The 20,419-nt window shown below is 36.4% G+C and overlaps 1 protein-coding gene across 2 annotated transcripts; it reads right to left on the bottom strand.

Annotated features, from left to right (window-relative positions):
* On the bottom strand, positions 306 to 7,985 carry LOC109722282 (binding partner of ACD11 1-like). Of its 2 annotated transcripts, none has more exons than XM_020250273.1 (6): positions 7,761 to 7,985; positions 3,365 to 3,448; positions 2,567 to 2,670; positions 2,395 to 2,473; positions 2,160 to 2,243; positions 306 to 1,052 (listed from the first exon to the last, which is right to left on the bottom strand). In XM_020250273.1, the coding sequence occupies exons 1-6, from the start codon at positions 7,764 to 7,766 to the stop codon at positions 465 to 467; spliced, it is 945 nt and encodes a 314-aa protein (XP_020105862.1). In that variant the 5' UTR covers positions 7,767 to 7,985; the 3' UTR covers positions 306 to 464. The 2 variants fall into 2 exon arrangements, with proteins under 2 accessions (XP_020105862.1, XP_020105869.1); XM_020250280.1 differs by having other exon boundaries at positions 2,395 to 2,470; positions 7,761 to 7,977.

Raw genomic sequence — 20,419 nt, 5'->3', positions numbered from 1 at the left:
GTTCTTCAAAACTAAACCGTTTTATTTTACCAAAATAACTAGTAACGTAATGTTCTATAACTTTTTCAAGGGGATTCATTAAATTTACGATCATTCGTCTAAAATCAAAATCATGGTATAGAGTTGAAATCCAAGAAAAGTATAATTAATTCAGGGATGTGCTTCCAGATCTGCTGTAGATGGGGAGCGCCGATTCATTTCAGCCCTTCAGAAACTATCTTTAGACTGATAGATCCAAACTAAGGAGTTTACCCTACCATAACAAAAGGACAGGAATCAGCAAGGACAAAATTGCTGGTACTCAATATCACTAATTTGTAACACTAGTAGTATTACTGAATTATACCGGTCCAGTTGTTCTTCAAGTGCGTTGTACAAAGCGTTATAGCATCGATGAATGGCATGCAACAAAGAACAAAAGAATGCGATATATGTATAGGGTAGCGGAGAAGGTCCCTTAAAGTTCATACAACACTGAGCTTCTGGTCGTCCGCCGACTGCACTGCAACAATGGCAGGTGCCCCTGGCGACGGCGGCTCATCGAGGTGCAGCTGCGCGTACTCATTCACCATCCCCCTCTTCTCCCTCCACATCACCTCCTTCCGCTCCACCTCTGCTCTCTCTGCCTTCTCCCTCGTTAGGGCGCCCACGTCTACAGCCGCCTTGGTGACCGCATTAAGCGCACTAGAGAACCACGAAGCCCCTGCTGCCACATAGCGATTCCCCATGATTGCGGAGCTCGCAACAGTAGCCCGCTCCTTGGCAGTGGCTAGTGCAGATCCCGCAATCCCAGACACTTGGAAGCGCTCGTCCACCTCAGCCACCTTGCCACTGACAAGGGCGGCACCAGTGCCGAGCTTCTCAGTCAGGCCAATCCTGCGGTCGATGGAGGCAACCGCGGCGGAGGCGGTGGAGAGGAACTGATGGCGCTCGTCGAAGGCCTTGGCACTCTCGAGTGCATCCTTGCTGAGGACATAACCCTTGGCCAGCATGCTGCTCACCATGTCCTCCGCCTTCCTCACTGCTGATTCTGCAGGTGTGGCTTTCGCACCCTTTTTTAACGGACCACCAAGAATACAAGGAAAATAAGTTTTATCGAATGTAACTGCTTTCATAAGCCCATATTTTTCAGATAACAGAAAATGAATATATTTCCTGATATAAGAAAGAGGTAACTGCAAGCACCTATTTCTCATTGGATACATCATATTATTTTATTCTCACAGTGCTACTCGAAGAGTTCATGGTCTTGGAGAAACTTATGGTTCAAATCACTCCGCACGTTACTTCCTACCTATTAGAGAACTAGTTAACCAAATGCAATATAAGTTATGCTCAGAAAATGTAATATAGGTTAGAATGTGTAGAGATCATCTTACTACATAATAATTTGAAATCAACCCCCAATTTTTGTTTTAATTGACATACCTCGATTTCAAACAGTTAGGTTTAAATGATTTGCACATGTTGAATTAGGATTCTATTGGATCCAACAATGATTTTGTTGAATTTTAAAGGCCTCGAATGATTATCAAAATGTGGAACTGCAAGCCCCGTAAACAGCTAACTACTCATAGTGATGAGCCTTTAAATTTAACAAAATTCTCGATTCAACTGATAAAAATAATTAAAATAAAAATTAGTAGTTGAGAGCATCACTACAAAAAACAAAATTGGGGAGTCTATTTCAAAATGGCCAGAAGTTGAAACCCATGATGCTACCTCTTTTTTCTTCCTCCAAAGGTGAAGATACCTCGAATTTGAAAATAAGGCAAGAATGCAAGATACCTCGAATTTGAAAATAAGGCTCAATAAATTCATAAATAATATAGTACTTGGATGTGTAGTTGTGCTAAAACTCATTATGAGAAATAATTATCTCAAATATGATCTGGTTGTAAAACACTAGAAATACATGGAGTTCCATTTTATAGTAATCTGCTGTTAACTTTATCGGCAACCAAGCATTTTCCTGTCCAGCACATCTCAGAGAATTTGAGCTATTCATATGGTTAAACTGNAAAAAAAAAAAAAGAAGAAAAAAGGCGGGCCTAAAAATGGGAGAAATTAACCAACTGCTAACTTTTCTTAATACAAATATATGTAACAGTAGCCATTAAAATCATTAATGAAGAAAGAAATTAAAGGTCAGTAGCTACCGATATTTGCATGTAGGCTTCAAGAGGCAACTGGTAATTCTCTGCTGCTGTTACAATGACAGCACGATCAGCTATGGTTGCTCCCTGGGTTCACAGGAAACAGAAAATCATTATAATTTATATATTTCCAGCTTCAAACATTGAAAAGATAGAGCGATGAAGCAATATGATTAATCCTGAAGAGAGACGGAAAGAAAGAAGCAATTTGTATAGTAAGACTGAAACGAAAACTTACTGAGAGAAGCCCTGCTGTTTCTGCTCCCTTCGCGTCCTTGAAAGTGACATAAGCAAGCTTGGTCACATCTGACTTGCTGCTAAATGTGAAAGAAAAAAAAAATATTCTTCTTTTCAGAAGCAAATTCACCAATAGATGTACACAAAATGATGAAAAAAGAAAGGAGAATAACCTTTGCATCTCAAGATATTGGATATCCCCAGAGAAGGAAAAGAACTCCCTTATATCCTGCTCAGAAGCTGCCAGGGAGATATTACTAATCTTCACTGTCTTTACCTGCAGGACAGAGGACACAACCAAATTATCTAACAGAGAAATTAAATTAGGGTAAAGTGTACAAGGAAATCCCAGAACTTCTGATGAATTGCAAATTGGTCCTATTATTGTATAAACAAAGTAACTACTATATTTATTTAATTTGTACAAAAGTCATAGTAAAGTATGTTTACCAACCAATTTTCCGTCTTTCGCTATTCTTTGTGTAAACAGTTCCGAGCAAATGCATGTGATTTTGGATGGAAAATGCATCCATGGAAGACATTGTAAGAGATTAGCAAAGTTCAAGGATAAAGTTATTTCAGGTGAAGATTAGGGACCAAATCACAATTTGTCCAAAAGGCTTAATGACTATTCCAAGATTCTACCTAAATAACTATATAGTAAACAAAATGTAAAGTAGTGCTCCTGACATTCCAGCAGTTGAAAAAAGAAAAGCATTAACAGAACAGTCCACATATGCACAGTGAAATTAAAATTTGTTCAGAAAATAACCACGATCCAACAAAGAGAGGCATTATTGCTGCATTTTATAAGAAACAGCCAGAACATACCACTTATGTACTTAAATTTAGTTTAGTGATTTCCATCATGTAAAGAAACAAGGTAATATATTATAGAGCGGACAATAATATAAAGAACAATTCACAATTTAAAATAACAGCCATATAAGGAACTTAATAAGAACCCTCACATTGGGGTGATAGCTTGTCCCATTTGTGGTGATGACCATCTGAGGATCCATTGCCATCTGCGGATAGCCCTGTTCCAATGTAACCTGCAGCAGAACAAGTTCATATGTAAAGAAAAAGGAAGAAAAGGAACTATAATTCAAAGAACTATGTGTTGAAGAACTGACTATAAGTCTCACAAGTTTTGGTAATTTTCAAAATGTAGCGTTGAAGAAAGCAAAATAGGTTAAATAGCATGTCTCCTTTATTTATCAAAACATGGGAGAAAATTGGCCAAAAACCTCATTAGTTCATTAAGATTTTTCCATTTATGAAGGTTACATAGAGAAGTTAAAATTCTAATTTGCACTCTCTTTTGGCAAGGATACCGAAGCAATGCATTTGTCAATTTTCAGATTTTATAACTAAAATGGAAAACTCCAGTTACAGATCAAGAAACAGAGCTAGTTCAACTCATCCTCCTGTTCATGCAACAATGTACAAAGGCAGTTTGAATGCAAGGGCATGAAAATATTTCCGTTGAACACCCCAAAACACATCTTTGTATTTCAACTAAGGCATTTTATAGCATCACTGTGGAGAGATCAGCTTGACTTAAATTTAGAAGCATGATATGTGCTAGTACCTGAACATGCCTATAAGTAAAAAACTTCGAAAGAAATGGGATTCCTCAAGGAAATTTGCCTGCTGCACTCGGTGACAAATGAGATAAAGCACTCCTTCCAAGTGGCAAAGATAGATTTTGCATCATTAGCTCGTTTTCCATTCAACATCTTAAATCTGATAGTGCAAGAAAAACAGATCTAGCTAGGCAGTACTTGGGTCTAGATGGCCAGGTTCAGTTACTACCTTTTCATTAAAAATGTCAAGTAACACACCAGCAGTTTCGTAGTGCACCTAAAAGCAGCAAGTCCAGTGGAGCTTCAGCTGCTAAGGACCAGTTGCGAGGAAGCCCATTTAGCTTCTCTTGCTTAATGCATGGCTTCTGCTTCTCCAGTAGAGAGACTATTTCAGAAGCTAGCCCCAACAGAACACTTATTCACAATATTAGAATTCGGTAAAACTAATGCAGTTGAAAAATCTGAAACAGTAACTATTTCCTAGTTGTCACCAATCAGCGCTGACAGCTAATGTTACTCATGCAGGCAAATATGGCTTTATAAATTGTATTGTCCTCTTCTCTCAACTGCATCTGTGCCTAATCCTTTATTTTACAACCCAAAATCCTACTAAGAGATTTTATTTAGCTTTGTTGTATAATTATGCTTTCAATCTTCTGATATCGCCTGCCAGACAAATACTATAGTGATTTTGTAAAGAGAAATCAAGTCTATGACATTTGTTTTTAACATATTTTGCTTGCCTCTAACTGCTCAACCGCTCTAGGTGATAGAAGGTACAAACATCACCAGGTAAGTATTTGCTTATCTGGTTAATGTCAGTGGCTGAAATAGCAGATAGCCAAGATTAAGTGCAACTGTGCAAGTAGGAATCCAAGTGTATACTTAAGAGGACATTTGACAAAGAGCTAAAGCAGCCAAAAAGTCTGACACTAATGAGCAATTAACGTGGAGACTACACCAGTTTACATTTAGCCTCTCAATATACTATAGCTTTTGAGCATTCTATGGGAAGGCAAGAACTCGGTTTGGGATAATTAGTCCAACTAGCCAGTGTGTATAGCCCTGACACAAATGGATGTCAAAATTTGACACATAGGAAATTCCATGGATGCTAAAGACGAACTGAGCTCATTAAATATGTGACGCACTTTAGTCTAGAGAAATTTTTACTCCCCTTATATTTGAAATTATTAACAAGAAATCACCTGGTATTAGTTTCACTGACTTTTCAAGTTAATCAATAAGTGATCTCTGCACCCACATCATAATACATGCCGGTTAGGATACAGTTTGTGAAGATAACTAGCAAGCACTTCATAGCGTCATAGATGTTTTTACTGAATTACTGGCATATGTTGCCATGTGTTCTGAAGCTTGTTTACTAATATGTGAATTCTTTCTGCAGAAAATAGTTGAAGGCCCTTTTAATTCTTTTTGATACCAAAATCCAGCATCATCATCTAGTAAGTACTCGACTACTCGTTTCATCATGCATTTCAAATAACTCCAAAGAAATGACCAACAAGATTAATAACACCTGTTTCATCAAAAAAGGTACGGAAACAGGTTTTCTCACCAATTTTTACTAATAAAACAACATGCAATAGAAAATGCACAGTAAACATCATGATATATATGGGCTTGTGTAAAACAATAGGATTTAAGTAGAAAAAGGAAATGTGTATATTTTGCATTAGCTTAAATATGCTATCAATAGCATTGGCACAATGTCAGAAGATGAGCTGATGATCTATTTGTCGGGCATATAATGCAGGAAGAGATAAAACATTTTTTCCCTTCTGTCCTATAAGGAAAAGAAGACAAACTTCTGAATAAAATTTTAAGTTCCTCCAACTTAGTGGGAAAGTGCTCGTAGTTTCCTTCATGTCCTTAAATTTTTTGTGCGAAAGGGTTTACACAGTCAACAACTGTAGTGGAATGAATAACATTCTAGATATATGACACCACAGCAGAATAGTAATGACTTCAAACCATGAAAATATGCTTACTCACTCTAGATAGAAAATTGAATCGTTCGAACAAATAACACTAAGTAATATACTCTCATGATTTTTTTATGTGATATGTAGGAAACAATGTTACCACACTTTGTCAAAAGCCTGAAGGCCAACACATGTGCTAATAGTGCTGCCTTGACGAATGGCGCCCCTATATATCATGGGCTTGTAGCACAAATGATATAGCAAAATCGACAACAGGTGGTGCATATAACAGGACAATTATTAGGGATGAAAATGGATAGGATACTACCCGATCAAACCCAATTTCAAATCTGAAAATATTGGATTGTGATTTCATTATGCAACTCGGGTTCGGCTACGGATGCGGGTCTCGAGTTAGAATTTTTTTTCTGGAAATTCTTGCCATATTTGGACTCCTATATCGGATTATCTAAATCCAAAACTAAAGTTAATATATTTACAATATGCAACATTTCTACTGAATACATTTTCGACAATATTTCTTAGAATTATCAATTGTCCCTATGTTTTTTTTTCCTTATATTTTATATATAAATTATAGGAGGCCTAAATATATTGCAGATATTTTTTCGCTTTTGGTTTTATGTATTCATTAAACATCCAATTTATATCAGTATTCATTTAATATCTGACCCGAATCAGAATCTATTTTTACTGGATGTGGGTTTGAATTTTAGTATCCAACCAATATCCAAATTTGAATTTAGATCCAACATAAAAATGTGGATGTGGATATGAATTGAACACTATCTGATCCATATCCATCTGTTCCGTAACAATTATTGATGGACTAGTCACGTCGCTATGAAAAAGTTCATCAAGCTGAATATTCCATGCACTTTTGAGAGAAAATGACGATTCTTCTTTCCTCTAGCTCTTTTGATTTTTCTCCACACCTACAGCTGGTATTGATTGATAGAAGGCAGATATTTATTAAGCAATGTTTGTATAAATATAATGGATTTTATTTCACATTAAGACCAAAACTCTGCAGCTCTTCCGCCAAATAGGGCTGCCAACGAGTCGAACACAAGCATGGGTTTGAGTTTATTATACTCTTGCACAGTCATAAGGGATTAGCTTTAAACACTATTTATGGGTTTAAGTTTAATGCTATAGAACCCCTGGAAAACCCAAAAGTGCTTTCAAGCACAACTCCTGCGACGCCTAAAAATGGTGGTGGGGAACTCCATCATTTTGTATTATCACAACAGCAAAGCCCCATAGTGTTTTTGGGTTTATTGGATACTCTTACGCATCAAATTGGTTGCATTTCTAGAAAAAAAAAAAAAAAAAAAAGAAATCTGAAATTTATTCGTAAGCTCAAAGCTATCTGTTGTTAATTGTGATTGTGATTATCCAATCATGGTATTTAGAATCTCCAGTCCACAATGCCATCAGAAACATTACTAGAAACTTAATAAATCTTCAAAACCTAATCAATGCAGAACAAAAGCGACTTCAAGCAAAGGAGGGAAAAAAAAAAGAGCAAGAATTGCTCAAAAAAAAAAAAAAAAGCCATTAAATACCAAATAACCCTAACAATGCAATCAGAAGACCATTCATCCTATAAATCATTCAATTAAAGAACCGGATTCGGATCTAACAATCAAAAACCCTAAATTAAACAAAAATTCTACCATAAATACGTAAAAAATCGCACAACTCACCTCTCGTCTACTTCCTAACCCTAGAACACTACAATCGTCCACGGAACAAGAAGTCGAAGCAAAAGCGATGGAAAAAAAGGACAAATCTAGCTCTAAACTCACCGCCATTGCGAAATTCTAGAAGAGAATCCACGGAGCTCGACGAGATCGATCGCGAAACGCACCAATGGAGCTTCGAATTCGAATCAAAACGGCGAGAATTGGTAGGAGGAGGAGGGGATGGGGAGTGAGGGAGGAAACGAGGAAGGGGAATAGGGATTGGGGGGATTTTGGTTACGGTAACCACCGCTATATTATTATTAATTAATTATTACTTATAGTAATATTATATAAATATATATAGCCAGCGGGAAAATGGTATTAGTCGTTGGATGGGGAGAGGGAGTTCAAACGCCATTTTCAAAGCTCGGAGGAATCTGTTTGTTTCTGTTTCCTGAGGTCGCTCGAGCGGTGCACGTCCACCGACCGGAAAAAATTTTAGAATACAACGGGTGGTATATTGTTGACATTGTTGACGTGACGTAACAAGTCAATCAAATATCTCTTTTCAGAAATATATGTCTTATCATGATTGTAAAAAAATATTTTTATTATACTTTTATTTGAAAATTAGGAATATAATTGGCTTGTTATTAATGACGTGGTGCAAGTGTGATAGTGTAGAATTCCTCACGGAGAATAATACACGTCTTTGCAATGTAATTGGCAGACGGCCGATGCATTAGGAATATTTGTTACTCTGTTTTTTTGGTGGTTTTCTTTTTTTAATCATTGCCACTCTTATATTTCAAAATAGAATATATATATATCTTTATTCTTATTATATTGAAGTATTATTATTTTTTGCTTGCGACATTAATTTTTTTTAATTTTACTAAAAATTATTTAAATTTTATCAATTCTGGAATGGTGGGTATAAGATCTGCCACTTTTTTGGGATATATAAATAGAATTTCTCCTTTTTTACATTTAGCCCCCTCAAAGAAAATTATAAACAATCCGGTAAATTTATTTTTATATAAATTGCTCTTTTCCTGCTACACAAGTGCCACATTGGACAAAAAATGACCATGTTAAGTTGAAAACTATGATTTAGTTATCGTGTTTAGTTTTTCATTGTATTTCTTTAATCTCATCTCTCCTCCGTTAATTCCCATCTCTATGCCAAAATTGAAATATATATATATATATATAGAGAGAGAGAGAGAGTAGAGCTCCTGTGCTTTTAAAAACACAGGAGCTCCTGTGCTTGGGATTTTATTACCCTTGGATCACCTAACGCGTCGAGATCCGTGTAATATTGATGACAGAAGGTAACGGAGACGTCGTTACGCTCTTTTTGACGCACACGCTACGCTCTCTCTCTCTCTCTCTCTCTCTCTAGCGTACACACACACACACTTTGTCTCTCTCTTTCTTTTCTTGCAGGAGCCCTCCTTGGTGCTTTCCCTTTCCCCTCTCTCTCTCTCTTTCTCTTCTTCTTTCTCCCTCTCTCTGCTAGCGCTCTCCCTCCCGATCTGACGCTCCGACGAAGCCGCTGCCCCTACACACCTCCCCCCCGCCTTCCCGACTTTGCGCAAGTCGATCGATTCCGGACGAGGCGAGAGGCGTCGACCCTGTGCACACCTCCGATTCCGGCAACCCCTGCACTTCGATCCCGGAAGCCAACTCGAGTGAGCACGATTTTTCGATCACATCACTGGTACCAAAAAAATTTTATATCATAATATTTTTAAGAGAATAAAATTTTATTTTTTTATATGCAGAAATTTATTTTAATGTGGCCTTCTCTTATGTTTAGTTCAAATTAGTTTAAATTAGTTTACGTGTATGTGGCCTTCTCTTACGTTTCATTTCGAGTTTTTTATTTTTAATCAACCCCTGGACTGCAATCATGAAACTTTCTCAAATTATTTCATCAAGTTTAATTGATTTGTTACTCAGATTTGTCGCATCTGAACATTAGAGTTTGTGTTTAAATTAGTTTGTGTTTGTGGATATGTGAAAAGTTTGTGTTTGTGGATATGTGAAATTTTAGTTTAAATTAGTTTAAATTAGTTTGTGTTTGTGGATATGTGAAAAGTTTAAATTAGTTTCTTACAAGTTTAAATTAGTTTGTGTTTGTGGATATGTGAAAGTTTGTGTTTGTGGATATGTGACATTTTAGTTTAAATTAGTTTAAATTAGTTTGTGTTTGTGGATATGTGAAAAGTTTAAATTAGTTTCTTACTTAATGTGGTGTCCATGTAGAATTTTCTTTGGGATTTTTTTCATCTTCAGTTAATGTGCATATCCTGTTGAATTAGTTTGGAAACTTTTGTTTAGAAATTTTAGTTCAAATTAGTTTATGTGTATGTGGCTAGGTGTTTGTGGAGATGTAGAAATTTTAGTTCAAAACACCATACTCTATCTCTGCAGACTAGGTGTTTGTGAATTTGAAAAAAGTTTCATGATTGCAGTCCAGGGGTTGATTAAAAATAAAAAACCCGAAATGAAACGTAAGAGAAGGCCACATACACATAAACTAATTTGAACTAATTTGAACTAAACATAAGAGAAGGCCACATTAAAATAAATTTCTGCATACAAAAAAATAAAATTTTATTTTCTTAAAAATATTATGATATAAATTTTTTTTGGTACCAGTGATGTGATCGAAAAATCGTGCTCACCCGAGTTGGCTTCCGGGATCGTAGTGCAGGGGCTGCCGGAATCGGAGGTGTGCACAAGGTCGACGCCTCTCGCCTCGTCCGGAATCGATCGACTTGCGCAAAGTCGGGAAGGCGTGGGCGGAGGTGTGTAGGGGCAGCGGCTTCGTCGGAGCGTCGGATCGGGAGGGAGAGCGCTAGCAGAGAGAGGGAGAAAGACGAAGAGAGAGAGAGAGAGAGAGAGAGAGGAAAGGGAAAGCACCAAGGAGGGCTCCTACAAGAAAAGAAAGAGAGAGAGACAAAGTGTGTGTGTGTACGCTAGAGAGAGAGAAGAGAGCGTAGCGTGTGCGTCAAAAAGAGCGTAACGGCATCTCCGTTACCTTCTGTCATCAATATTGCACGGATCTCGACGCGCTAGGTGATCCAAGGGTAATAAAATCCCAAGCACAGGAGCTCCTGTGCTTTTAAAAGCACAGGAGCTCTACTCTATATATATATTTATATAGAACTAGGCTGGAATACTACCAATAGCACTAAGCTATTGGTGCTATTAGGGTTTCAGCCCTTAAATGAAGGATTGTACGGTTAGGATGATGTGAGCCCCTTAGCGTTGAGTAAGTTGTTGGTTGAATAGTATAATCTAACGGTTGAAAATAATCAAAGGGTTAAATATGGTGGAAAACTCGGTAGCACTAAGTGCTTGGTGCTATTGATAGTATCCCAATCGAACTCTATATATATATACAATAATCCAATCATTGTATTTAAACACGATAACTGGATTACCAAGTTTAGTTTACAAAATGCCAACATGGCCCTCCCTTGTCGCGCGTGGCGCTCACGTGGGAGGGAGAGAACTCAAATATAAATTATTTTGGGCCATTTGTAAAAAAAAAGAAGAAAAAAGAGTAGTCTAAATGCAAAAACAATCCTATTTTTGTTGGTGCTTTGCAAACTGATGCAAATTAAAAAAAAAAAGAAAAAAAAGAAGAAGAATGATTACGTACGGCTCCATTAAAGCTGTCCAAAATACTCGATATCCTATACCTGATCCGGGTCCTACCCAGACCCGAAATGGATCCGATAAAAAATGGATAGTATACAAGTAAAAAAAATTACCCATTAAAGTTTTGGATACTGGTCGGATACTTTATACCCGTACCAAACTTGGACCTGATCCAAATTCGATCTTTTAATATGTAGAGTGGTCTGGAAGAGTTTCCAAATCCGAACCTAGACCCGGGCCCGGCCCATGAAATATCCAATAGTAAATAAAAAAAAATGAAGTTGAGGGATCAATTCAATAGGACTATAGATGAGGGGTATCTGTATATTTTTATCCTAGTGAAAACCCTATTCGCTTTGTTTACTCTTTTCAATAGGACTATAGATGAGGGGTATCTGTATATTTTCATCCTAGTAAAAACACTATTCACTTTCTTTACTCTTTTTTTTATTTTTTTTATTTTGCACCTTATTTTTTTAATTCTAGTTGTTTACTGTTTAAATCTTTCTTTTGAACGAATTTTATTTGACTGGTTGCAACTACTTAGAACACAAGTTTTTATAGTAAGAAGCTTATGGTTTGTTCATTGACTGTTTAATAAAGTTTATAAAAAATATATACATGTGGATATCCATACCTGATCTAGACCCCATCTGTAAATCTATACCGGTCTTAAACGGGTAGTATACGGATAGACACTACCCAGACCCACGGAAATAGACCCAATGGGTAGTTTGTTAACTTAAATACTAAGACCCGGACCCGATCCGAAATTAAATGGATAAGGTATTTTTTTTTTCTACTCATTTCTTTCTAGAGTACGAATACAATATATCAACTATCCAGACACGACCCGGTCCATGGACACCTTTAAACTCCATATAAAAATATCAAATGGAAGCCATTTTTTATAAAACTTAAATGATCAAATTTAACTCTCCAAAAATTTATCCATCTACAAATATATCTTTATGTTATAAAATTTTAAATAAGTATGAATAAAACAAAGTTAATCACAACTTAGTAAAGGATAAATTACTCTTCTGTTTGTCCATTGCCATGGCAAGCCCTGAGGTGCCAATGGTGTTAAAGGCAAGGTCCTCAACTGCGGCAAAGACTAGATACGCCTTGCAGTTAGCGGCGATGGAGAGGGAAGAGAGAAGACGAAAGATAGCGAACAAATTTGTAAGAAAAAATTAGTCATTTCACATATCCCCCGTTAAAAAACTCCTTTTATAAGTCACCAGGGGAGATTAGTGCCCATATTTCTAGTTATCATTGACGAAATCTGTGGCAAGACGGATAGTGACCAATTGGACGTGTGTGAATAGTGACAACAATGGAATAGACAACGACTAGTTAAGGGCCCGCGCGATGCTGCGGGAAGAGATTATAACAATTATTTGTAAAAAACAATAGAAAATAAATAATCATGTACTATAGCAATTTCGAGTCAAACATATTGATGACTTCTATACTTTTCCTAACGAAATCTCGAAACAAATGTAGCAAAGCATTAGCAAAATATCCACGCATAGAGGTAAGTACATATTGATGTCGTAAAAATTATCGAGTAAAATGATTTCTTAAGTATATGTAAATTCAACTAATTAGACAAATATAAGTTACTTCTAAACTTACGCATAAGAACAGGAAAATAGCCTAGGGGAAATAATTAGTCATAACTCAACCCAATAAAATAGCAAGAACAAAAAAAGATAGCACAATCGCCTTTGTGCTCCTAACTTACTATCATTTATTAATTTTGATGAATGGTTAGGATAAGAGAGAAGATAAATTGAGAAAAAATTCAAAGAGAAAAGAAATTGATGAATGTTTAGGAAGTTAAAAGCACAAGAACTGTTGTGCTCCTAATAGCACAGTAGCCTATTCGAGAATACAGAATATCACAAAAAAATTTATAAGGAATCAGTACTAAAATATGGCAGGAGCAAATAAGAAAATAGTAGTTGAAAACACAATACATAACCGAACGAAAAAAAAGATTTTTAGAACATTAGCTCAATTTCATACATCAAAAAGATTAGATCATAATAAAGCCCCCTTTACAAAATAATTATGGCTATAAATTGTTGTCTATGAAGGAGCTGCTCAATATTTGCCTAGTCATCTACTTGACAAAAGCCTTGTAACGACCCAGCCCACTAGCAACAATAACTCGTTGGGCTCAACAACCGGCCCAAAATGCTTAAGCCCAGTTATTATTACTAGTGTCTAAGTCTCTTATAAACCCAATGACAACCCCATTTCCATCCGATGTGGGATCACATACTCCCCCCGTTAAGGCCCTGACGTCCTCGTCAGTCCAAACACACACAGCCCAAGATCACCAGGCTATGTGAGACTCGTCTCGCTAGCCTGTCATCCAGACCCTGGCTCAGCCGAGACTCGCCACACATGTCCAGCTGGTGAACCTGGCTCTGATACCAAATGTAACGACCCAGCCCACTAGCAACAATAACTCGTTGGGCTCAACAACCGGCCCAAAATGCTTAAGCCCAGTTATTATTACTAGTGTCTAAGTCTCTTATAAACCCAATGACAACCCCATTCCCATCCGATGTGGGATTATTGGGGTGTCACAAGCCTAGATTTGTATCTTAAATCAACACCCCTAAATTAGAAAAATTATAGTCGCTCGAGAAAAAGTGGCCATATCATCATAACTTGGGGGCAAAAAAATTCAAAGGAATAACAATAAAAGAAAAGAAGAGAAAGAAAACCATTTTACCTTACCTGCTTCGCCAAACCTAGAGGCAACCATATTAACGGTAAAGACATAAGAAATAGTAATTTCAGTTTGAAGCACAAAAGAAAGGGCACACGATGACAAAGCACGGAATATAAATTTTTACTAATGAGATGAGCCTCGTTACCCCCAAAATTATAGAGAGTAATCTAAAATTATTTCAAGATTTGGCTTCAATCTATCTCTAATCCCTTCTTTTTTTCACATACCATTGCAAAGCAAAGACTCCATTGTTTGAAACACTGTTGATTCAAGACATTATCATTTTCTTCTTCTAAAGGTTTTGCATCCTCTTCTTCTGAAGATTTTATTGTATGAAAATATATTTATGTAGAAAAGAAATTGCAAGAAAAAATATGAATGTATACAAAAAAATGGTAAGGGCTTTCTCAAGTGGTATGAAAATATATTTATGTAGAAAAGAAATTGCAAGAAAAAATATGAATGTATACAAAAAAATGGTAAGGGCTTTCTCAAGTATAAAAATTGGATGGCAAAAAATTAACCTGAATATATGCACATATATATACACCCATAAACGCATGCATAGGAATATTGGTCGAAACTTACTCTGCAAAGCAATCTCTTAAAAGATTAAAAACATACCACATGAGCATTTTAATTTGTATTTTGTATATAAAGAGCAACAAAAGGCTTCACACTGGAGTAGTTTATAGTCACCAACACACATATCAGTTTGAAATACTAATGTTGCATCAACTAAGAACTCAAAATTTAAATTTTGAATAAATCTTAGTAAATACCAAAAAATTATTTTGCAACTTTACCTTTCAAATTTTGAACTACATTATTGCATCTAGAGAAATCAAATACATAGAAATTATAGAAGTACTCTTAAACTTTTTTATTGGCAAGACAATATGAAATAAAGGCTCAGATACATATCCTTACTCCATAAATATAATTACAAATTAGCCCTTTAAGCGTGAGCTAAATTTCAATTTCATTCTAAAAAATTTCATCTGTTAAAACCTTAATTCATCCCCGTAGTCTGACTTGAGTTTCAATTTCATCCTAAGAATTTCAATTCAATATAGAAAACTCATAATCAATTTTAATAAAAAAAAGTCTAATAAAGATGCTGATATGACACTTTATAAATGGTGCTAAAGGAAGGACTAAAATTATTACTTGAAGCTATGAGGGCTAAATTGAAATCCAAGACAAAGTTCAAGAATCAAAATCGCAATAAATCTATAGCATATTTATGCACAATTGGCTAATCTGCGAATCCACTACAAAACTCAAATCCCTTGGTTGTTGAAGAGATAGCATGGTTTCTGCTAAATTAGTTTCAAGTTTGTCGAAACCAAAGAGCCAAGCCCAAAACAGAATGCAATATAGAACCAAATAGAATCAACAAAATTATCCGACTAAAGTAGATAAAATTGCACCCAAAGTCCTAATTCTAGGAGATAAAATTGCAATGGAAACTTTATGCCTAATGTATCGAAAACGACTGTGAAACATCAACAACATCCAACACAACAAATCACTATAAACTAAAAAATTAGATCAAATAGCATATAATATCCAAAAGGTCAAAAAAAATGATATTAAATATAATGAGCGTACTAATCAGCAATTACAAAGATTCACCGACAAATAAAATCAACTTATCAAAGAAAAGCTTAAAAGAAAATTAGGAAGCAGAAGAGAGAATTTAGATAAAAATTATGGTACAAATATGCAAAAAAAAAAGAAAGAAAAAAGAAGAGGACTAAGTCAGCAAGAACTATCCAACTTGCTACCACAATTTAATTTCAATACAACATAGAAGAGAAAGCACATCGGAGTTAGGAATCTCTTGCTATAACCTAAGCTATTAACTACTGCTGGCAAAGGAGCACACAATCTAAAATTTGTTGAGGCATCTAGTTAAGTTTAGAGATAAGCACTAATGAATAAGGAATAATCACATATCAGTGAAATTAGAAATAAGCATGTGGTTTAGGTCACTAATTATCAGCATATACTACTTCTTCAATAGAAAAATTATATACTCCATTGGCTAAATTACAGAAAACCCCCCTGTCAAAAATCTGATTTTTCACTTTTTCCCCATGTCAGTTAAAAACCTACACTTTGCCCCCTTATAAAATAAAAAATGTGCACTTCACCCCCTACTATTAATGATCCGTTAGGGTTCCATTATAAAATATTTTTTATGCCAAAAATACACCCGCCCTCTCTACTGTTGCTTCGCCTTCCTCTGCCTCACCGCCTCGCCCTCTTCCACTGCCTCGCCCTCGCCCATATTTTCGTCCGCACCCACAAACACCCCCTCGCCCTCCTCCGCCACCTCGCCTTCTCCCTCGTTGCCCTTGCCCGCCTCTTCATCCACACACACCTCGATTTCCTCCCTACTGTCGCCAAAATGGAGAGACGATGAGGGTGCAGAAGGAGAAGAGGAGCATGTGGAGAAGAAAATGGAAAGGAACCGCCGCCAATCAAGGCGCGAACCGCGGCCGATCAAGGCAATGAATGAGCAAGATGAGGAAGGAGACGAAAATGGTTAGGGGCAAAATTGTCATTTTATCATCACAGTTCACACCATACCCCCCTGTGAATATTTTTATTTTACAAGGGGGCAAAGTGTAGTTTTTTAAATGACAGAAGGGGGGGGGAATGAAAAATCAAATTTTGACAGGGGTGTTTTATATAATTTAGCCTATTCCATTTATCATCCTCCTCCTCCTGCGAAGAAATACACATTCAAAATAAATAAATTAGAGCAAATTGATGTAAATCCCGAAATAATAAATAGGGATCAAGAGAGAAAACTAAGAAATTGAAGCTCTTCGAGATCTTTCCCATCATCATCATCGTAAATCTCAGACTGCGACTTCCCGAATTCATCTTCAGACTCGTCAGCAAAATAAAAGAGGAAAAGAAATTTACAGAACAATAAATAAGCCTAAATGCTTTTTCACTTTATATTAAATGATCACCGGTCTATAACTAGCAACAAAGAGATACCTAATCAGGATCTGCCTCTGATAGAACACCGAGCTAAGCAGAATTCAAGGCAATTATCCAAGATCTAAACAAACAGAGTAATATGCTAAGAAGAAGAAAAACACAAGCAATAAACACTTCAACTGATTTTCAGCATGAAAGTATCATAATGATCTCATTTGATTCATGAAAGAAGGTACATAATGCAATGAAATTGCAAATGTTATAGTCATATCTGTGATCGTAATCTAGACATGTAATTTTCTAATCAGGGAAATATCAATTCATCTATACTTTAACAATGTATTTTTACCACAATTGGGAGAAAATAGATTTACAAATTGCTTGCAAATTGCTCGAGTTTATATAAATTTGTAGAAAGTTACCTAGAAAATAAGCATACTTCCAAAAATGCATGCGAAGGATACAGTAAAATGCACCGAAATAATAATCTGCATGTATGCAAAAGGTTTTGAGAGGAGGTGAATGAAGCCGGCGCAACCGCTGCATTCGACGGAGAGAAGGGCGTGGTGAGGGTGGCGCATGGAGTCCACTGGGGACTACGCAACCACCAACTCCTCCATTAATGGTGTAGAGAGAGAGGGAGAGAGAGAGAGAGAGAGAGAGAGAGAGAAAGAGAGAGAAGAAGAAGTAATGTTTTGGAAAATGGCAAGCTAACGGAGAAAGGAAGAAGAAGAGATAGGGGGAGATGAGGGGCTGTACGCGGTAATGGAGAGGTGATGGGCAGTGTACGGCGGGGTTCGTTGGGAAGGTTTGTAGGGGGTGGTGAGGCTTCGTATGCTAGGAAGGACATGATGTAACAGAAGGTGACGCCTTCCATGCTCCTACGAGGGAGGCGACGTCTTCCGTGCTCCTGCGAGGGGAGGCGACAGCGACGATTCGGAGCGGCGGCCGGCGGGATACGTAGTGGGTTTACGATAGTAGTGGAAAAGAAGAGAAATGTGACGTGGAGAGAGAGTAGGTGGGAGAGGTACTTTGAAGGATGGAAAAGTGAAAAATGATATGGAGAAAGATGGGAGGCGAAAGTGAAGGTGGTATGGGGAGGAAAAAATAAAGCAGGTACAGATAAAAAGTTGAGAGGAATTAAAAAAAAAAAAAGAAGAATAGAAAGAAAGATAGAAAGCAGCCCTATTAGGCCACTACTTTTTTGCCTGGATGGCCCAGTCCCATCTCCAGTACAGCCTCATTAATTAGTGATGATGCGAGCTTCGCAATTCAAAAAATGCTGAGAGAGCTTCCATTTCCAATTTATATAGCTCCGTACCATTCGAGCCCGCCAAACACGGGGAGAGCATTTTTAGAGTTCACAATTTATAAATTTTATTGATAGTGATGAAATATGTGTAAGAAGTTGCACGGTAGCGAGATGTAGTGTTCCAAAAATTTATCTATTGGAACAACTATACTCTAAACAGCTGGTTGACACTTTTATAGAGTGTTTGGATGAGTTGGAATCGTTTTAATGCGAAATTGATGCCACAAACGAAACTCAAATTAATTTCAGCTGGAATAAGATAACTTTTTTTTTGTCCAAGGCTACAAGTTACCAAACCTAGCTTAGCTAAAAACTTTGAATTTATATAAACCAGCTAACCTTCACCCCTTATTTTTTCTTTTTTTTTTTCTCCTTCTCTTCTCTCTCCTTTCCCTCTTCCTATTTATGATGTGATGCAACAAACTGCAGAAGCAGTGGCAGGTTGTAGCAGCAGCAACAACAAGGGCAGTGGCAACGGCAGCGGTAGTGGCAACAATAGCTTCAGCTCATCTCCTTCTCCTTCTCAGCTGAGAGCAACAGCCAGCAGCAGTAGCAATGGAGGCACAATTGACCGCATTTGAAGCTTTGAATCGCTCAATTGGATTTTGTTCGGCAATGGAGGCACAATTGGCCGCACAATTGACCTCCGGCTACTATACTATTATGAGTACGATAACCCTCGTACTCATAAGTTGTTTTCGATGATAGAGCTTTCGAATCGACGATCCATACCATTAAACGTTATTTACAGCATTTAAAACTTCCAGAAATCAAATTTTATAATTTTTCGACATCATTTACCTTACGATCAAGAGGTTACAAATTTGACAATTTTTAATAGCCGGTATGGGATACTTGCTAGTTTAACGGTGTAAAAGAATCGGAATTTGTTGAATTTTTGATAGAAAATTCTATTCACTACATAGATAAAGATCAATAACTCCGATCTTGAATTGAAGGATCCGATCATCCTTTTTTAGGACGTCGTTCGATTTTAACCGTTCATTTTATGCCCACTTGATGGAGATTATTATGATTTCAAAAATTTACGAAATTTATTTTCTAGAAGTTTCAAATACTCTAGATCATATTTAACGGAGCGGATCGTCGATTCGGAAGCTCATCATTAGAAAACAACTTATGAGTTGAGGGCATCAATACTCATAATGTATAGTACATGGCCTATACATTATATAATATATAATATATATATATATATATATATATATATATATATATATATAGTAGGGCTACTATACTATTATGAGTATAGAGAGCTTTGTACTCATAAGTTGTTTTCAATGATGGGGCTTCCGAATCGACGATTCGCTCCGTTAAATATGATCTAGAGTATTTGAAACTTCTAGAAAATAAATTTTTCGAAATCATAATAAAGTCCATCAAGCGGATATAAAATGAACGGTCAAAATCGAACGACGTCCTAAAAATGGATGATTAGATCCTTCAATTTAAGATCGGGGTTATTGATCTTTATCTAGGTAGTGAATAGAATTTTCTATTAAAAATTCAACTGATTCCGATTCTTTTACATCGTTAAACTAGCAAGTATCCCATACTGACCGTTAAAAATTGTCAATTTTATGACCTTTTGATCGTAAGCTAAATAATGTCAAAAAATTATAAAATTTGATTTTTAGAAGTTTTAAATGCTCTAGATAATGTTTGACGGTATGGATCGTCGATTCGAAAGCTCTATCATCGAAAACGACTTACAAGAGTACAAGGGTGATCGTACTCATAAAAGTATAGTAGGCGGACTCATATATAGTAGGACTACTATACTCTTATGAGTATAGAGCCCTTTGTACTTATAAGTTGTTTTCGATGTTGGGATTTTCGAATCGATGATCCACACCGTCAAACATGATCTATAATATTCGAAACATGTAGAAAATAAATTTCGTAATTTTTTGAATCATTATAATATATATATATATATAAGAAATAAAAAATAATAAAAAAGCAAGTCAAGCAAACGTTATGCTGAGGCTAAGCAAAGAATAGACTCATGCTAAGCTTCTAGATTGGCTCCCAAAATTTCGCGCATGGTTCAAAATATTA

The sequence above is a fragment of the Ananas comosus genome, linkage group 1, assembly GCF_001540865.1.
Source record: "Ananas comosus cultivar F153 linkage group 1, ASM154086v1, whole genome shotgun sequence".
NCBI lineage: Eukaryota > Viridiplantae > Streptophyta > Magnoliopsida > Poales > Bromeliaceae > Ananas > Ananas comosus.
The sequence above is the reverse complement of the archived record's forward strand: the minus strand, read 5'-3'. Positions and strand labels throughout refer to the sequence as shown.